Here is a 20,138-nt window from a genome sequence, read left to right as displayed (position 1 = left end):
CAGTCCATATAGGCCTCATCTTGAGAAAGCATATGAAGATGCATCTTTACCTTCCAATGATGGTAATTATCTTTATCTAGAAAAGGAATCTTGACTCCAACGTCTTTCTTGTTCATCTTGCTAAATTGTTTTGATCTTTAAACTCTTTGTAGATTAAGAGCTCGCTCTGATACCAATTGTTAGTCCCTTAACAATATAACAAGAATTACAATAGGGGGGTTGAATGGAATTCTTGAACCTTTTATTTAAAATAAAAATGTTCAAACTCGAATACTAATATAAGTGTTTTGATTAGCATAATGCGGAATAAAAACTTAATTGAATCAAAACATAAGTAATTAAAAACAAGAGTCTTTAAAAACTTTCTGGTGGATTTAAACAATTCCACCAGAGATATATATTATATCGAGAGAACTCTGTGTGCAAGAGTGCTCACAGCTGCTTACAAATTTGAACTACTGAGAATACAGAGAAATGCTAATAATTCTGCTTACAAAGATTTCTCACATTTTTTGTATCTCAGATTATGTTTCTATTTGCTACTTCTTGGTTTATATATTACCAAGATTACAAAGTCAAAAGATAGAATCATCATAAAAACTATCAATCTTGATGCTTTGCTACTTTGTTCTCTATTACCCAGTAATAGGCTTCCTCATTCCTTTTTGCATACATCCCGACGCATGTGACCAGTTGTCGCTGTCAACTGATGTTTGAATTCTTTATCCGTTGGGTACATGATCATCCGTCGACTTTATAATCATCCATTGATGGCTTCATTGATCATCCGTCGACTACTATATTAAACATCCGTTGATAGCCATTTGATAATTCGTCGATGGCTTTGTTAATCATCCATCGGTAACTATTTTGGCACTTGACTTCATTTCACTTATGCAGAATTACAAGACATCATTTATGTACAATTAATCAACCTATTTTGCATATCTAGTTAAAGTCAAGATGACTTATATGCTACTATAGAATCTATACAAAGGTGTATGCAGAAATGTGCTACAGACTCATTATTACATAAGCTACTCACTCGATGGATAATAAGTCATCATCCGTCAGGACTATGATGAGTTATCCGTCGGGACTATAATTCTTATCCGTCGAGTGCTACATTATTTCACTAAGTAAAATCTACTTAGGTGTTTTGTTAATGAAATCATCAAGTACAAAACATATGCACAACAGATAAAGGCTTAGAGAATGATTTGTTGGAAGAACTTTTGAAGAAAAGATTAAGAAAAAGAACAAGGGGGCTTGGCTTAGGCCGAGAGAGAGAAGAGATGAGGGAGGTGAGTGAGTTGAAGTGTGTAAGTAGTGAAAATGACACAAGGTGATAATATGGTGGTGATTTGATGATAGTGGAATATATATTTACCTTTTTATCCCTCTTCCAAAACTAACAAGGTTTGCATGCAAGTGCAACTTAGGAAATTGACTAGTTAACGTGAAGTTAGTAGGGTTGGATTTGACAATAATACCCCTCCCTTCAATCGAGTGGATTTTTGCATGCAAGGTTATCATGGTAAATGGAAAATTATTAATCAAAAAAATCAAATATCATTTTATAGAAAGAATTTTATAAATAAAAATATAAATCTTTAAATCCCAAAAGTCATACAATAAAATAGTTTAGGATTTTAGAAACTTTTTGAGATCACTTTCGAGAATTTTAAGGAAACAAGTTTTTATATAAAGAATTTCCATAAACTAATATCTTTAATAATATATCACAAATTACTCAAATAAAGGCATTCCTTTTCTCAAAAAAAATTCCAAATAAATATTTAATTTACAACTCACAAAGTATGACCCTTAAGACTCTAAAAGCACATAATTGACTCGCTCTTGATATATAAATATATATACACATAATTCAACTAGAAATATACCAGTTGTAACATCCTCTCCCCCTTAAAGGATTCTGTCCTCAAAATCTAGGAGAACAAGTGAGGAAATCGATTACGCATATCAGACTCTAGCACCCATGTCGATTCTTCGACCTTGGGATTCCTCCAAAGCACTTTTACCAATTTTACTGACTTATTTCTAAGGCTCCTCTCTTGCCAGTCGAGTATCTTGACAGGTTGCTCCACGTAAGATAAATCTTTCTGAATTTCTTACGGTTCATACTCTATCACATGATTGACATCCGGATTATACTTTTTGAGCAAAGACACGTGGAATACATTATGAACATGTTAATATTGAGGCGGTAGTGCTAACTCAGAGGATACTTTTCCTATTTGATTTAGAACTTCAAAAGGACCAATATAACGCAGTGCCAATTTCCCCTTTTTCCCAAATTGAGTCAAACCCTTCCATGGTGACACTTTCAGCAATACAACTTCACCCACTTGGAAACTCACATCCTTTCGGGAAGGATCAGCATACTTCCTTTATCTGTCTTGAGAATTAATTAGTCTCTTCTGAATTAAGGCGATTGTTTCCTTCATTTGCTGAACCAATTCAGGGCCGAGAACTTTTCTTTCTCCTACCTCATCCCAATTTGTCGGAGATCTGCACTTTCTTCCGCATAAGGCTTCATATGGAGGCATTCCGATGCTGGAGTGGTAACTATTGTTGTACGAGAACTCTACGAGTGGTAAGTGATCATCCCAACTCCCAGCGAAATCGATTGCACAGCTGCGCAACATGTCTTCAATTGTTTGTATAGTTCGCTCAATCTGACCGTCCGTCTGAGGATGATATGCGATGCTCATATTTAACTTTATGCCCAAACTTTCCTGAAACTGTTTCCAAAATCTCGAATTGAATCGTGGATCTCGATATGAAACTATCAACGCCGTATCGTAACACAATTTCACGTACGTACATATGAACCAACCTATTCAATGAAGTCTTCTCGTTGATGGGTAAGAAATGTGCCGATTTCGTAAGATGACCAACTATAACCCATATGGCGTCGTGTCCGGATTTTGTTCGAGGCAATCCGACTATGAAGTCCATGGCGATAATTTCCCATTTCCACCCAGGAATCTTTAATGGTTGAATCAATCCGCTCTATCTTTGATGTTCCGCTTTTACTTTTTGACAAGTGTAACACTTAAGACCCATTCTGTAATTTCTCTTTTCATGTTTGGCCACCAAATTTTCTTTTTCAAATCTTGATACATCTTTGTGCTCCTCGGGTGGATCAAAAATTTCGAGTTGTGCACTTCCTGTAGTATCTCGTTCTTCAATTCAATCGCTTGAGGGATCAAAATCCTTGATGCAAATCTTAATATTCCTCGTTCATCTTTCTTCGTACATATCTATTCCCCCGTCAGTTGATTATTCTCTCTACTCATCACTTCTTCTTGGCATTTCTTTATCTTCTGCAATAGTTCTGGCTGAAAAGTCATGCCATGACGAAACTCTTACGACATCCCGTAAATATAGAGTTCTAACTCAAATCTTTCCATCTCCTCAGATAATTCCCTTGACATGGCTATCGCATTCAATCTTTCCTTTCTACTCAAGGCATCGACGACTACGTTTGCCTTTCCTGGATGGTAATGTATCGAACAGTCGTAATCCTTGATTAGCTCCAACCATCTCCGTTGTCTCATGTTGAGTTCCTTCTGGGTGAATATATACTTCAGGCTTTTATGATCCGTAAAGATTTCACACTTCTCCCCGTACAGGTAATGTCTCCATATCTTGAGTGCGAACACTATGGATGCCAATTCCAGATCATGGATTGGGTATTTTAATTCATGAGGTTTAAGCTGTCGTGATGCATATGTAATCACCTTATTATGTTGCATTAGCACACAGCCTAGTCCTTTATGCGAAGCGTCGCTATATATCAAAAAATCTCCTTTGCCGTTGGGTAGTACTAATACCAACGCGGTCACCAATTTTTGCTTTAACTCTTGAAAGCTTTCTTCATATTCTGCATTCCATTCAAACTTATGATTCTTCCTTATCAACTTGGTCAACGGCGTAGCGATCTTTGAGAAATCCTTTACGAACCTTCTGTAGTATCCAGCCAATCCTAGAAAACTTCTTGCTTCCGTAAGAGTCTTTGGTCTCTCCCAACTCACAATTGCTTCGATATTTACGGGGTCCACCCTAATTCCTTCACTTCCAATTATATGTCCTAAAAATTGAACTTCTTTTAACCAAAACTCACACTTTGAGAACTTTGCATACAACCTCTCTTATCTAAGAATCTCCAAAACTATCCACAAGTGTTGCTCATGCTCTTCTTCCATCTTTGAATATATTAAAATATCATCAATGAACACCACAACAAACTGGTCCAAGTATTTCTTGAAAACTCGATTCATCATATCCATAAAAGCTGCAGGGGCATTTGTTAATCCGAAAGGCATTACTAAAAACTCATAATGTCCATACCTCGTCCTAAATGCCGTCTTTGGGATATCTTTTGGTTTAATCTTTAATTGGTGGTATCCCGACCTCCAATCAATCTTTGAAAAACATTTTGCTCCTTTCAGTTGGTCAAATAAATCGTCTATTCTCGGCAACGGATACCGATTCTTAATCGTCATTTTATTCAACTCCCAGTAGTCGATACAGAGTCTCATGCTTCCGTCTTTCTTCTTTACGAAAAGAACTGGCGTTCTCCATGGTGAGGTACTGGGCCTTATGACTCCTTTATCCAAAAGTTCTTGTATCTGAGTCACTAACTCCTTCATCTCTGCTGGTTCCATTCTATAAGGTGCCTTCGAAATGGGTTCAGTTCCTGGGGCAAGATTAATCTCAAACTCAATTTGTCGATCTGGCGGTAGTCCTAGTAATTCCTCTGAAAACACATCGGGAAACTCTCTCACTACTGGAATATCCTCCATGCTAGAAACTCCCTTTTTTGAATCTACTACATAGGCTAAATATGCTTCACAACCTTTCTTAAGTAGCTTGCTTGCTTGAATAGCGATGAGAAATAGCTGCTCTTGCTTCTGGCCCTTAAATATCACCTTACTCCCATTCCTTGCTCGAAGATAGACCTTCTTAGATCTACAATCTATCTGAGCATTATTCTTTCCTAACCAATCCATTCCTAATATTATATCAAACTCCCCTAACTTGAAAAGTATCAAGTCAATTGAAAACTTATGCCCAGAGATGTCAATCTCATCTTTGAGGGCAAAATTGACTCACAGGTATCTTTTCTTGATTGGAAATTACAATGTTCATCGCTTCACTCATACCCTTCTTATCATAGTTTAATCTATTAGCAAAAGTTTCTGATATAAAAGACTTTGTAGCTCCTGAATCAATCAATAATTTAGCTTCAACACTATTTATCGAAAGCTAACCTGTTATCACCTCAGAATTCTGAACAACATCCTTCATCTTCAGATTAAAAGTTCTTGCTAATGCTTATAGAGTCTCTAAAGGTGGTGGAGGTAACGTCAACATTTTTGGTAGTGATGCGGTGCTGGTGCTGGCTATATTCATCATGCTCTTGATATCCGGTGGACCTCCACTCCTTGGAGATATGTCCAACTTTTCCGCACTTGTAGCATGTTACTCCATGTTTCTGCACTTTACACTTATTGGCCAAATGTCTCTTCTGATTACATCGATAACATGTCATGTTGAGCTTGTTGCAAATTCCTGGATGCTTTTCCCACAATACCTACATTTGACCCTTGGCTGTTTGTCATCATTCGCTTGACCCTGATTCTGTTGATGGTTTCCTTTATTGTCTTGTCTCTTGTTCACGTCCCCTTTCTTACGTGCATTTCATCCTTTCTGGAATCCAATTCTCTTCACATTTCTATCTTGCTGGTTCCCTGATTCTAACATCTCCTTCTGATGAAACACTTTCCTCTTCTTAATATCTCTTCCCTTTCTGGATTATGCTTCATTACTTTCAATCAATGCTGCCTTCTGGACTACCCCAGCGTAGGTACCAATCTCAAACATCGACACTCTATCTCGAATCCAATATTCGAGCCATTGTTGAAACCTTTGAGCCTTCTCTTCATCAGTATTCGTATACTTAGTCATAAATTTTAACAATTCGGTAAACTTCTTCTCATATTCCAAAACTTTCATACTTCCTTGTTTCAATTCCAGGAATTTCATCTCCATCTGTTTCTGCATAAACCGGGGGTAATATTTTTCCAAGCATAACTCCTTGAACCTAGTCCACGTAACCGGTTGAACTTCTTCCAAAGCTTTGACTAAATCCCACCAATAAATTGCTTCCCCTTTCAAGAAATATGCGGCATAGATGGTCTTCTGTTCTTCCCCTAGTCGAACCAATTCGAAAGATCTCTCCATTTCTCTTATCTAAGTGTTGGATACTACGGGATCAGTGGTATCATGAAAAGCTGGAGGGTTCACATTCTGAAAAGTTTTGAAAATCACAATTTGTTGAGGAAGCTCGGGTGGATCTGGTTGATATTGGTGTTGATCATGATTCTCTTGGTTTCGAAATTGTTGTTGTTGGAATTGTTGTTGAAGAGTTTGTTATTGTTGAGCAATTCCATTAGTCTGTTGTTGCAGAACTTCCAATATTCGAAGGATATTGGGGTCGGTTGCAGAAGCAGTATTGGTTTGCTTTATCTTTTTAGGAGGCATATTTCTGAAAAGAAAATTGGTAACAAGAAGATATGATTATGACAGATATTTCAAAGCTAGGTTATCACAGGGTTAATTTGATCACATGATGTCTAGATTTTAGCAAAGTTATACATGAATATAAGCAGGAAAGCAAAAATATAGGCAAAATTGAACAACAGAATTACATAAGGAAGCTCGAAACAATTATGATAATCGCAAGTATGATTCTGATATAAAAGGTTTAATAAGGTAGTTAAGGGAATAACAATCAAAACAAATGTGACAAGAAATTAAGGGAATCACATGCATTCAGATTTAGTTAATGAGTTGATATACAATTCTAGAAGTAAAAGTGAAGCTAAATTGAACGATAATGAAATGAAACGAAACGATAGTGCATTAAGCATTAAAACAAAGTTATCTTACAACACCACCAATCAAGGTTAGAATTTTTAAAAGTCAACGACATCATAGTTCTAAAAAGAAATGCAGAAACTACATAGTTCGAGAAATACAATCAACATAAAGGGTAGCCAACTAGAAAGGGAATAGGAAGTCTGGCTCCTAATTCGGCCTAACAGTCATCAACCTAGGTCTCCTCGTTAGCATCTCGGGCTATCGGGATCTCTACCCACTGCTCTCCCTGAAGCACCTTCACAATGCCCCGAAGTTCATCTACTACCATCTAGATGGTGTACTGGCTGCTGCGGTTACAGTGTGATGGCATCTCCCCAAGCTTAGTGTTAACGAACTGCGTCAAGGACTCGAGTCTCGCAATCAATTGCGCCTTAGGTTCCTCCTTAAGCTGGGTATCATCCTGGAAAGCCACATCCAGTCGCTCCATACGTCGGTCATACTTCCCTTGGAGCCTATCATATTGGAGCCTCAAGTCAGCGGACATGGAGAATGCTATAGTGTCGGATGGCGCCGAGGACGAAGAAGAATGCATCCTTTGCTGAGAAACAATTTATACGAAGGAAAATATTAGCAAATTACTTGAATAATATCTACTTACACTCACGCATTTCCTATATATATATATATTTCCTATAACCTATATGGACTATTCAGGGACTCTAAACCTTAGCTCTGATACCAAGACCTGTCACAACCCCAAAATAACACTAACAAAATATAACTGAATAAATACAAAGTTATTACAAACGGTTGTTAACAACAGAATCCAAGATCGTAAAGGTTCAGGGTTTGAACAGTCCAACACTACAACTATTACAACTTATATTTAAAGCTACCGGTCCTCACACAAACGCCAACTATACTACCTGAGCTCTCACATAAGCCTCAGCATCTCCACCGGTAGAATTACGAGCAGTCTGCTAGAATCTAACCATACTTGCTGGCTGGAATGACATAAATGAAAAACAAGAAGTGAGCCAAACGCTCAGCAAGGTATATCATAAGACAGAATTTAACATCATAGCAATTTATAACTGAAAATTGAGGTGTATGGCATCATTATTCAAGTCAAAATATTTGTAACCAAATCATTGCTCAAAATCATTTTATGACGCTACGGATTACAGCCGGTGATCAGCCGCGAAGCAATCCCGAACCTCGATGGGTTCTTAACAATTTAATGGGATCCCTAGGCATCTTTTAAGCCTAACATAATAAGTGTGAAAGGGACTTGCGTCTTAGTCCAATTCACCATTCTCAAGAAAAAATTCTTTTATTTAAAGAGCAATTAACTTTTATAAAACTGATGCAAAGGAGAACTTTATAAAGATCTATACAAAGGGGTTTAAATCATCAATCAAGGATTTTGAGTTAAGAAACTCTTATCAGAGTGATGTGACTTCTCACTAGCAGGGTTTTCAAGGATGGTCAGCAATAGTTTAATAACAAAGGAAGAAAGTCACAACACCATATATGGGCTATTACAACCCCAAAAAAGTGTAGTAAAAGATACCAAATATGTTACAATAGAGGTTTTTGCAACATTTTTACTAAAATTTGGCGTTGCAGCAACATTTTTTGGACTTATTGCAACATTTAAATGTGTCACAATAACTCGCTTTATTGCAACATTTTTTCCAGTTTTAGCAACATATTGATGGTGTTGCAATAAAATACTGCAACACTTTCTTGTAACATTTTGGAGTCTAATATATTACAAAAGTCAATTTTTTGCAACATTTTTATGTAACACTTTTTCCCTATTGGCATAATTTATCATTTTTAGCAACATTGTACTGCAACACTTGTGTTCCTATTATAATGCTTTTAATAGTTTTAGCAACATTGTAGTGCAACACTTGTGTTCATATTGTAATGCTTTTTAATAGTTTTAGCAATATTAATTTGCAACACTTTTTATTACTCTAAGTTGCAATATCCTGTTTGAAATGTCAAAAACCATCCCAAAATCACAAGTCACATTTCCAATTCCGGCCAGATGGCAAATCCAACAAAATACAAGTCAATAAGGCCCAAGAAATGGCTTATACCAGAAGATCATCTTGCAACCATGTCTAGTACTAAATCTCAAAGTCTAAACACATAGTCGACCTACGTCGTTACACCATAAATCTAGACAAAACATAGTCTATTTTCATGTCTAAGTAGCAATATACCAAAAGCACACATTTATAAAATAAAAGTACTGAACAACATTAAGCATCATGAATTTCATTAAGATCGTCCTCGTCACTTTCAGGCTCACAATCACCATCCTCTTCTTCTTTGTTGTCCTCACTTTCATCACTGTCCGCGCATAATTCTTCAAGATTAATGTGTTTAAAATCTGGATTGATTTCTCCAAGATTTACTATGACCTTGGTAACTTTTTCAGAAACCTTTTTATCTACCATCTCCTGCATTTCAGCCATCAATTCTTCCCTTATTGTCTTCTTCAAATCCTCCATATCAGTAGGAGTAATACTGGAACTAAGAAGCTGTTGTTGCTGATCCTTTTTCAATTTTCTACATTTCCCAGATCTGCCCAGAAGCCAATTGGGACTATGGCTGGGTTTTATGACTTGGTCATCACCAGTGATATTTTCAGCATTGGGAGTCTACCAATAAACAATAATACAAACACATTAAAAATGAGTGCCACTCTGAATAATAAAAACTATATGATATTGTAAAGATGGAAATGACTAAAACAATTAAGTAAATTGCATTGGTACCTTATACTGTCGTCCTGGTTCCCGTTTGCGAGAATTTGAGTAAATATCATCTTTTAGAGCTAATTCAGATGGATCAATTTTCTTTTCCTCTTTCTGTGAAAAATGCAAAGAATGGCATTATGCCAAACCAATATAATGCAAGAAAACAGAAATGCGATGATTAAAACAGAGAAAAGGAAATCAATTTTTAAGCGCTGGACATACAATTTTCTCGCCAATTTGAGCAAAACTTTTACGACCAGCTGTGTGTGTTTCTACAATCAACGTACGATTTTTCGCATTTTTCCTAGCTCGATCCTGATTATCCAATAAGGTGCAGAAATATAAAATAAGTTCCACCAATTTTTCAAAAAAACATTGTGATAAGGTGGACATCTAGCTAAGTGATTGATAAATAAATACATATACCTGAACTTCTTCATTCCCCTAATATTTAAGAAGCACCTTGAATTCTTCAAGTGGAATGACATTAGGCTTGTTTTTCAGCCTGTCGTCATCATTATCATAAGCAAGATAATGACTCTACTTAACTCAGCTTTTGTGCAGCCTCCACAGAGCACCAATGGTCCTTAATGTATAAGTTCTTCCCTCTTCGGGAATCTCATATTTTGTCTAAATAAATTAAGTTAAATTATTAGCTGCCTTTTACATCTCAGGGATATAGAGTGTCAATTTTAATTTAATCATATACTATGAACAAAAATACAAAAATAGATATTATACATAGATTATTTTTTGTGTTTACCTTCACAAATTTCCATAAATCCTCCTTCAGTTGCTCAGGAACTCTATGCCAGTTAATTGAATCAAGGGGGACAGACTGCCTACCTAATGTCCCCAAAAAATCCTTGAATTCAGACAAGGTTTTGTCATTATCGGCCACGGCCTGCAACTCCTTGTTCAGCTTAATAATCTTCTTCTCATCTTCTTTTCTTGTGTACACAGCTTTCATTAAAGTGGGTCCTCTACGCTTCCTCTTCTTTTCTGGACCAAAAAGTTGTAAAAAAGATTAAGCCAAGAACCTATTCAAATTGTTGAACCAAGCCAATAGTAGTAAAAATAGTTATTACCAGGAGATGTGGCTTCCTCATGAGTTTCTTCTTCACATGGCTGACCACCATCATCAGTTTGGTTTTTTTCTTTTTCTAATATTTTCTGGCGTTCTTTTACCAAGTTATAAGCCTCCATTGAACCAATACCCTGATTACTATACTTTTTTGGTGGTGCCACTCTCTGAGGAAAGGTTGGTGATATATCTTTAAGAAAGGGAGGGGGAGGTGGTAAAACAGGGGATGATGGTTCAGTTACCGGAGGTTCAGTTACCGGAGGTTCAGTTACCGGAGGGGTTGACTTTCGAGATGGAGGATGGAGTAAGTTTACAGACTGTTAGTAGTTATTAACACAATTAAAAATAGTGTAAGAACCAAAAACTGCTAAAAAGTCCACAACACAAATGAAATTACGTACCTGTGTAGATGAAGGACGTACGATCCTTGAACGTGTCATTGGCGCCCTGCCAATAGGATTGGACACTTTCTTCACCGTTTTAGCTTTAATCTTGAAAGATTGTTTTTCTTTAGCAACCTTCTTAGCAACCATGTCTTCATCGTCTTCAGCTTCACAACTATCTTATCCAGGAACGTACTCCCCATCAAGTTCCAAGTCATCATCCACTTGAACTTTTTCTTTGTTCTTATTGGTCAGACCATCAGCGATCCTTTTTAATCCCAACTCTTCAATTTTCTTTTTATTATCTACTACATGCACCATCCTTTTCTTCTCATACTCTGTTATCTGATAGAGAAAACATAAATTTTAAGTTAGACTCAAGGCAGTTATGGTAGAAGAATAACTACCAAATTGAACTTATTACCTTTGGAACAACTTTCTTTGAGTTTCCCTGCTCATTCTCAGCCTCGGGATTATCAACAAGCAAACGACGGCTAGTTCTTTGTTTCTGCAGTCCGTCTATCGTCACAAACTTACGCTTTACTTCTAAACCTGTTGGTACATTAAGTGGATACAAAATATTATTTTGACACCACAATACATGAGTAATAACCAAAAAATATGAACGCAACTCGACAAAATAAATATACCTTCAAAAAAATGAGTTCTTGGTCGCACAATCACATATGGCTGCATCTGTGGCTTAGGCTCCACAGATTTGTCAACAATCTCATCAACATAAAAATCCAACCTATCCCCTTCAATTGTCTATACAAACTCCTGTAAGTCGTGATCATTGTCAATAAGCTTCCAACCAGTTGGCACCTTTTTAACATAAACACCGCCTATTTCTCCATATTTGACATCATCCTTCACATATTCCATCACGATAGTGTACGAGAACCTATCAGAATCAACATATTCCACTATCTCCTTACATAAACCACCAACATATCTTGTCTTTGTAAACTGTCTCTTGTGGAAAAATCTGAGAATGTAATCCTTAGACGCCATCTTGAAAATAAGAACATTTTAAGAAAAATTAGTAATTAAAACGTGCACAAATATGACAAAGGGAAATACAACAAAAACTAACACGAATAATAGAAACACTGACTAGAACAAAAAAATGAACTTAATACCACATTTATATTTGAATAAGAGACTACAAATGATTCTTTTAACTTAAACTACCACAATTAGATTTTACAACAAAAAAAAACACGAATAATGGAAACACAACAGATTTTATGAACAAGAGAAATAAAATACCAAATTTGCAAAAAATTCAACTAAATACAACATTCTTTTACAACTAAGGAATACAAATGATTCTTTTAATTTAAACTACCACAATTGAAACTGATCAAAATATGAAATAACTACAAAGTAGCAAAACTATAAAGAGAAAATAAATTCTCTTTTTGTCAGATTTCATTATTATCTACTTCTTCATCAAGGGTAACCGGAATTTGTTTTATCTGAACGTCATCTCTGCACCAACTCATGATATCATCTGTAGGTAATCGTTCTTCGGTGATTTCTACTACTACATTTATCTCGTCTTCTACATCAGAATACTGATCCTTCGGAAATTTCTTGATGACAAAATGCACATTCTTTTCAGTAGGGTCTTCTACATAGAAGACTTGCTGAACTTGTGTAGCTAGAACGAAAGGATCATCTTTTTCATATAATTTATTAAAATTCACTCTTGTTAACCCATGACAATCCTTTTCTTTTTGATACCAACAACACCTAAATATGACTACAGCCAGTGCTCCCCAATAGTCAACCTCAATGATGTCCTCAATTGCGCCATAATAACCAACTTCCCCAACTATTAGATTTTTGTCTTTAACAGTCGCGAAATTAGTGGTTAAAGCAGTGAGGAAGACACCACTATTCTGTGTAGTACACCTACTATCTCTCTGCTTGGTGTGAAATCTGAACCCGTTGACAATATAACCCGTAAATTGTTTAGCTGCCCGATGAGGCCCTCTTGCCAAAGACGATAATTCCATTGATATGTCATTTTTGTTTCGAACCACCTCTTTTAACCACTTGTGAAATTCAGTTGCATGTGTTCTTTCACGTTTATACTTCTTTACCTTCGCATCTTTTTCAACCAAGCTACGGTGCTCACTACAATTATAATAACACCAAATTAGCACAAGATTATGATGGTTTACAGTTTTATAAAATTTGGATCAGCTTTCTTTGTTCCCAGAAACACTTACTTTTTAAGCTTCTCGATTTCTTCGTTGTCACAGTTGAATATGTATCAATGAGCCTTAGTCCATACTTTATCTTCTAGGTGTATAGATTTCCCATCTTTTCTTTTACGAGATCCAATAGGATATCCAGCATCTTTGTTACAGTCCTTCTGATCACTTCTGTTTTTACACTGCTCATCAAAAAATCAAGAACAAAATGTTAAACATTCCTCAACCAAGTACCCCTCAGCTATGCACCCCTCTGGCTTGCTCCTATTTCGAACATAGGATTTCAACTTGCACAAATAACTTTCAACTCCAAACATCCACCTTAAGTGCACCGGACCTCCAAATTCGATTTCCTTACACAAGTGAATTGGTAAGTGAACCATTATGTCGAAAAACGCAGATGGAAAGATCATTTCAAGTTCACAAAGTATCTCAATGATTTCATTTGGTAACTTCTCAACATCTTCTAATTCGATGACTTTGCCACATATACCCCGAAAAAATGCCCCCAACCTCATTAAAGGTATTTCTACCTCAGGTTTTAGAGTTTTAACCACCGCAAATTGGAATAGAAATTGAAGAATAAAATGTGCGTCATGACTCTTATAACCCGATATCTTCCGCTCATTCATTTGAATACAGCGACTAATATTAGAGGCAAATCTGTGGGGTAACTTAGCATTCATCAGAACTGAACAAAAGATTTCTTTTTCTTTTTTGGTCATATCAAAACTAGCTGTCCTAACTTTAACATGTTTGTTATCATCACATCTGACTGGATGAAGATCTTTCCTAATCCCCATTTCTTCTAGATCTTGATGAGCACTAAGATGATCTTTTATCCTGCCCCCGATATCTAATAAAGTACCCATAATTTTATCACAAATGTTCTTTTCAATATGCATCACATCTAGGTTATGCTTTACCATATTACTGCTCCAATATGGTAACTCGAAAAAGATGGACTTTTTCTTCCAAGGGCAATCTGATGAAGAACCCCTATGTTTTTTCTGTTGCTTCCCGAAGTCATTTTCATAGCCACACAAAAGATTCTCAACCTCTGTTCCTGTTAACAGTTCAGGACTTCCTAGCAATTCTACATTCCCATTGAATCTCCGCCTATCAGACCTCCACTTGTGGTCGGGAGGAAGAAATTTTCTTTGGTTTAAATATACCACCTTCTTGCTATATTTTAAATATGTTGACGAGGTCTCGTAGTGGCATGAAGGGCAGGCCAGTTTACCTTTCGTGCTTCAACCCGATAAAACTGCATATCCCGGAAAGTCACTTATCGTCCATAAGAGGACTGCGTGCAGCCTAAATGTGTTGTCTACCCTTGCATCATAAGTTTCTATCCCAACCTCCCATAATTCTTTCAATTCTTTGATTAATGGCTGCATATAAACATCAATCTCGTTGCTAGGATAAATAGGGCCAGGAATTAAGGTTGAAAGAATTAAATTTTCAGGTTTCATGACTAACCAAGGGGGAAGGTTGTAATTCACTAGCACAACTAGCCAGGTGCTATGAGAAATATTCATTGACCGATATGGATTAAATCCGTCGGCAGCTAATCCTAACCTAACATTTCGCATTTCTGCCCCGAATTCTGGATATTTGGTATCTAGAGACTTCCAGCCCTTGCCGTCAACCGGATGCCTCAACTTGCCATCCTTTTTTCGTGCTAACGCATGCCATATCATTGAGTTAGAATAATCAGAGCTCATGAACATTCTTTGCAGCCATGGCTTCAAAGAAAAGTACCTCAACACTTTTGCTGGGACTTTATATTCCTTCGACTTAGATATATCCATATTAGGCCCATTTCTATCTTCAACTACTTTCCACCTAGATGTTTTACACTTTTTGCAAATATCCAGTATAATGACTCGTATAATTTTGAATTATTTAAATATGTAATTGTAGAAGTATTAATTAAATAAAATATGTGTCTTGGTTTTGGCAGCAGTATGTTGATATATACTATTTGTCTGTGATTTATTGGTGTAAATGATTGGAATGTGTAGTTAAAGATTGAGTTATATTGTTTTGTTTTAATTTTAAAGGTGATTTTATTACAATTTTAAATTCGTAAATATTTGGATTGTCTCTAAAATTAGTTTTATGGTTTTATAATTACAATAATTATTTTTGGGATTTTACAAAATTTAGAAATCAATATTTCATCAATTAATTAACCCTGTAAGATTTTCTGAGTGCATTTATTTGTAAAATCTGTATTAATTCCAGAATTCTTTAAAAATCATGAAACTCATATTTATTTAAGTTTGGAATATTTCGAGAATTTTTTAAAATTGTTTCGGAATTGTTTTGGGATTAATTTCACCCGCGCGTTGTTTCGTTAATTGTTAAAAAGCGGGTATAAATTGTGTTTTAGAAATTGTTTTAAAATTTTGAAAATTATGTTTTAATTAACTTTGGGATATTTATAACATCTTAAAATTATTCTCATGATTTTCTGAAATTGTTTTAAGTGCAGCTCGGTTTGTTAATTATGAACTGCGAGTACGAGTTATGTTTTAAAAATACTTTAAAATTTTTGAAAAAATTATTTTTAATCACTTTAAATTATTCGTGACATTTTAAAAATTTATTTGAAATTTTTCGGGATTATTTTATTTGCGCGATGGTTCGTTAAATTTATAAAAACGGGACAAAATGGGGTTGTGAGAAAAGGAAAAGGGGCACGTGGCACAATTTTAGGTATTCTTCAGATTCATGGCTGCTGCTCATTGGCTGGGGACTTAAAGGTCCTGAAAGAATTTCTCACCGTATTGTTTCCTCAGGGTGGTGGTTGGGGATAATAGTCTAAGTTCTGTCTAGACAGGTCCATAAATTTTCGTATAGGAGTACCGTCTCGGGTCTCCTTTCCTTACTCGACTTCTGTTTCCTTAGTCTGAACATTCCCTCCTCCTCCCCATAATCGGGGTCATCCTACATATTTTAAATCCTCATTTTCCACTTCATCGTGTTATGGGTTCCTTCTATCTTGATGGCGACCTCCCTGACTATCACGTTCAGGGTTTGCTCTAAATCTTATTCCTCAAACTAGCTTTCATCTAAGATCTCATCTTTAAGCTCTTGAACATTTGGAACCCAAATTCTGTAGGAATACCTCATTATTCCCTTATCATCTTTCTCGGTATTAATCTCTTATCTATTTATTGGCTCTATTCCTTCATTCATCACTTTTTCTGGCACAATATGTTCTTTTCCAATAATTCAGGCTGTATTGCAATCTCAAACAGCTTTTCGGTACCGGCTCTGGTTACCTTCACTTCTATTTCCATTTTCTCAAAATCTCTTATAAACTCTCTCAAAGACATTATCATCTTGAGTCTCTCCTTTTTACTAAGGGCATCAGCCACCACATTGGCTTTCCCCGAACGATAAAGAATCTCATAATCGTAATCCTTGATTAGCTCTAACCACCTCATTTGGCGCATGTTGAGCTCTTTCTGCGTGAAAATGTACTAAAGCACTTATGGCTTAGGTAATTCTTGCACTTCTCATCATACAAGTAGTGCCTCCAATCTTTAGGGCAAAACTATTACCATGAGCCCAAGCTCATGGATGGGGATATCGAATTTTATATTCCCTTAATTTTCTTGACGCGTACGCGAGTACCTTGTTGTGCTGTATAAGAGCACCCTAATTCCTTATGCGAAGCGTCAATACAAATCACAAAATCTCCTTTTTCCATCCGGCAATGCCAACATAGGGGCCATCACCAATCTTTGCTTCAGTTCTTGAAAGTTGTTCTCGCATTTCTCCGTCCATTCAAACTTCTCAGCCTTACGAGTAAGCCGCGTTAAAGGGGCTACTATCTTTACAAACTCGAACGAACCTCCGGCAGTGACCGGCCAATCCAACCTCTGGTAGTCACCCTAACCATGGTTATCAATTCCTCAGCGGTCATCCCTTCAGTCTTGTTAGGATCCTCCACGAGATCCTTCTCAACAACAATCCCTTCTGGGACAACATCCCCAACCGCTACATCCTTAATATGAATATCATCCGGTCCCTCATTAGGGTGTTCCATTGGATCCACAATCTGATCCCCAATCAGTAATAAAACATCATCATGCTGTTGCTCCTCACCCTCAGGGTTCGGAGTCCCGCTACTATATACGATAACGAACTACGCTTCTATCACGATATTTATAAGGGTTCATATAAGGGTTTTAACTGTCAGTACTACGTTAGGTAGCCCGACTATGAACTTGGCAAGAGTTTTTATTATCTTTGTGAACTTATTATCTTAACGTCACATCATCTCTGAGGTTTATAACGCTTGGCTCTGATACCATTTCTGTAACACCCCCAAATCCGGGGTCGGGGATCCGGGTTGTCACGAGTTCCATTTCCCTTAATAACACCCAATCTTATTAAACAATCAACTACTTTATACTGTGACCCCATAATATACACACACACACCACAAGTTATAGTCTCAGAGATGAATACCCAAAAATAACACAAGTCCTTATATTCCACAATTATAAACCGTTACACCTTAAAAGGGTTCTGAATAAATTTACATTTCTTTGCCATTAATACAATTCATATAGATACATAAGTCTAGTACATCAGAAGTTGAAAGTCCAGCCTATTGGTAATTTATACCTCAGCTACAGCGGCATCAACGCTTCCAGAAAACTCCGGAACATTTCCTAACCGCTTGCGAATTGGAAGCTTGGTCCTGTTCATCTTTTCTATCTGTTATTGTGTGATGAAAGAAGAAAGCAAGGGTGAGCAACAAGCCCACCAAAATAATATGTATAATGATTAACAATATATGAGCATTCTCATAGTACTCATGAAAGTCTTGGTCAAAAAGAAGTGAACCAAGTTTGTTATCTTAACGCGACCAAGTTGCAAAATATTCAGTATATATATACATATATACTTTTCACAATCTTTGAAATCCTCTGACATGTATAATATACACAGAGTTCCAGTTTACAACTGTATAAAAATATCGTTGCAACGTGATCTCGTATATCTAACCTTGTCTCAACGTTTTTCTGAAAATCTTTGACATGCACAAGATAATCATTTACTAGATATAAGTTTAAAAGATGAAGTTACAAGATACTCCAATATACTTATATCTTTTCCGAATACTACTTGAACTACCACCGTTCAAGTTATAATTAGTTCATCACATATATGAAGCTACAATGCATAACTTGTATAGAATCAATCTTTGAAATATCATTCAAAAGAAATGAAGTTACGAGATACTTCATTCAATGGAAACACCATTTTGAAAACTCGACCCTGCCAACACTCAACAATCGCCCAGCCGTAGCCTTTCTATCGAAGTGTTCTGGGTAGTGTTGCAGAAATATCCAACTGGATGATGAACTCATTACGGGAGTTTGTCGCGCCAGGAAGACCACTTACGATGATCAGTCGCAGTAGTACAACCCCACCATTTTCTACATGTAGAGGAGAACCTGTCGGATTTACTTGTCAACCGAACACTGGACTCCTAAGGAATGGACCGTCTTAGCGGAACTTCCAGGCCATTTGGGCCAATATAATTAGGATGGGCCGGCGCCACTCGACCACTTACGCCACTCCTAGTTCAGATGAAATCCATGACTCTGAAACGTAAAGCTCGTCCCCACTTTCCCCAAGTAGAAACTTGGTGATACGGCTCCACCAAGAAGTCGTATCTAGTTGGAAAGGAAAACTCACCGATATTTCCCAGGCGATGCCTGTTAATGGATTAACTTGTTCCAAGAATTTTACTTCCCGAGTATTGGGTAAGTAATCAAAAACTCTTTTATCAAAATAGCAACCTTGTTGCGAATATAAAACACACCACAGAGCCGGATCCCTCAGGTTTTGAGCGAATATTTAAATCCCCTTTGAAAGGAAGATCTTAAATATAAAAAAAATGAGTTTTGGGATCCGCTCTAACTTTTAAAATCATTTTGAAGACTCGCAAACATTTTTAAGAATGTTTGGAGTAATGCTGATTTAATAAAATAAATCAGTCCCAATATATTAGAAAATATCTGAATATTATTATTTAAATAATATTCTCATAAAGAATAATCTTTATAAAAATAATTGAAGTAGAAGTTTTAAAACTTATACTTGAAATGAATATTAAATAACCAAAGATATACTTATACGAAAGTAATATCTTTATTTGAATAATCAAAAATGAGTTTGATTATCGACACATTATTCCTTAATAAAATAAAGAATAATAATTAGTAATTAATCGGAGTCATAAGTCCTCGAATGAATATTCAAAATAATATTCATTAATAAAATAAACGGGGTCATAAGCCCTCGAATGAATATTCAAAATAATATTCAGTAACAAAATAAACGGGGTCATAAGCCCTCGAATGAATATTCAAAATAATATTCATTAATAAAATAAAGTTATCGAATAAACCTTATTCGATTCATAGTTTTGAAAACTATTCATATATATATAAATATATATAAATATATATATATATATATATTATACTCGGGAGCCTCGACTCCCGGTTTTAGAAAAATGATCACCTTTGGGTCCCCTATACTAAGGGTATATGCAAATACCGCTTATCTCTAGCAAATGTATTATCAACTGAATCAACAGATATATGTATCAAGAATACGAAACAGGCATGCATATATACCATATCACATGCTACAATATATCGCAAGAATTTGCTAATTAACCATTATGCATCTATCACAAGATAATGCATATACAAATGTA

At 36.1% G+C, this 20,138-nt stretch overlaps 2 protein-coding genes across 2 annotated transcripts in view; both read right to left on the bottom strand.

The window, feature by feature from the left end:
- Window positions 1-5,844: 5,844 nt before the first annotated feature.
- Window positions 5,845-6,273, bottom strand: LOC141719249 (uncharacterized). Its single transcript, XM_074521622.1, has one exon. The coding sequence runs from the start codon at window positions 6,271-6,273 to the stop codon at window positions 5,845-5,847; it is 429 nt and encodes a 142-aa protein (XP_074377723.1).
- Window positions 6,274-12,583: 6,310 nt separating this feature from the next.
- LOC141719247 (uncharacterized) overlaps window positions 12,584-20,138 on the bottom strand; it is a 58,857-nt gene continuing 51,302 nt past the window's right edge. The window contains exons 2-4 of the mRNA XM_074521621.1: window positions 14,640-15,229; window positions 13,616-14,447; window positions 12,584-13,301 (exon numbers count right to left, since the gene is read on the bottom strand). Coding sequence (XP_074377722.1) covers window positions 12,584-13,301; window positions 13,616-14,447; window positions 14,640-15,229 — 2,140 coding nt within the window. The remainder of the gene's footprint in view (window positions 13,302-13,615; window positions 14,448-14,639; window positions 15,230-20,138) is intronic.

This window comes from Apium graveolens, chromosome 4 (assembly GCF_009905375.1).
Source record: "Apium graveolens cultivar Ventura chromosome 4, ASM990537v1, whole genome shotgun sequence".
In the NCBI taxonomy this organism is placed as follows: Eukaryota; Viridiplantae; Streptophyta; class Magnoliopsida; order Apiales; family Apiaceae; genus Apium; species Apium graveolens.
Note: the sequence above shows the minus strand (reverse complement) of the source record. Positions and strands in the feature narration are given on the sequence as shown.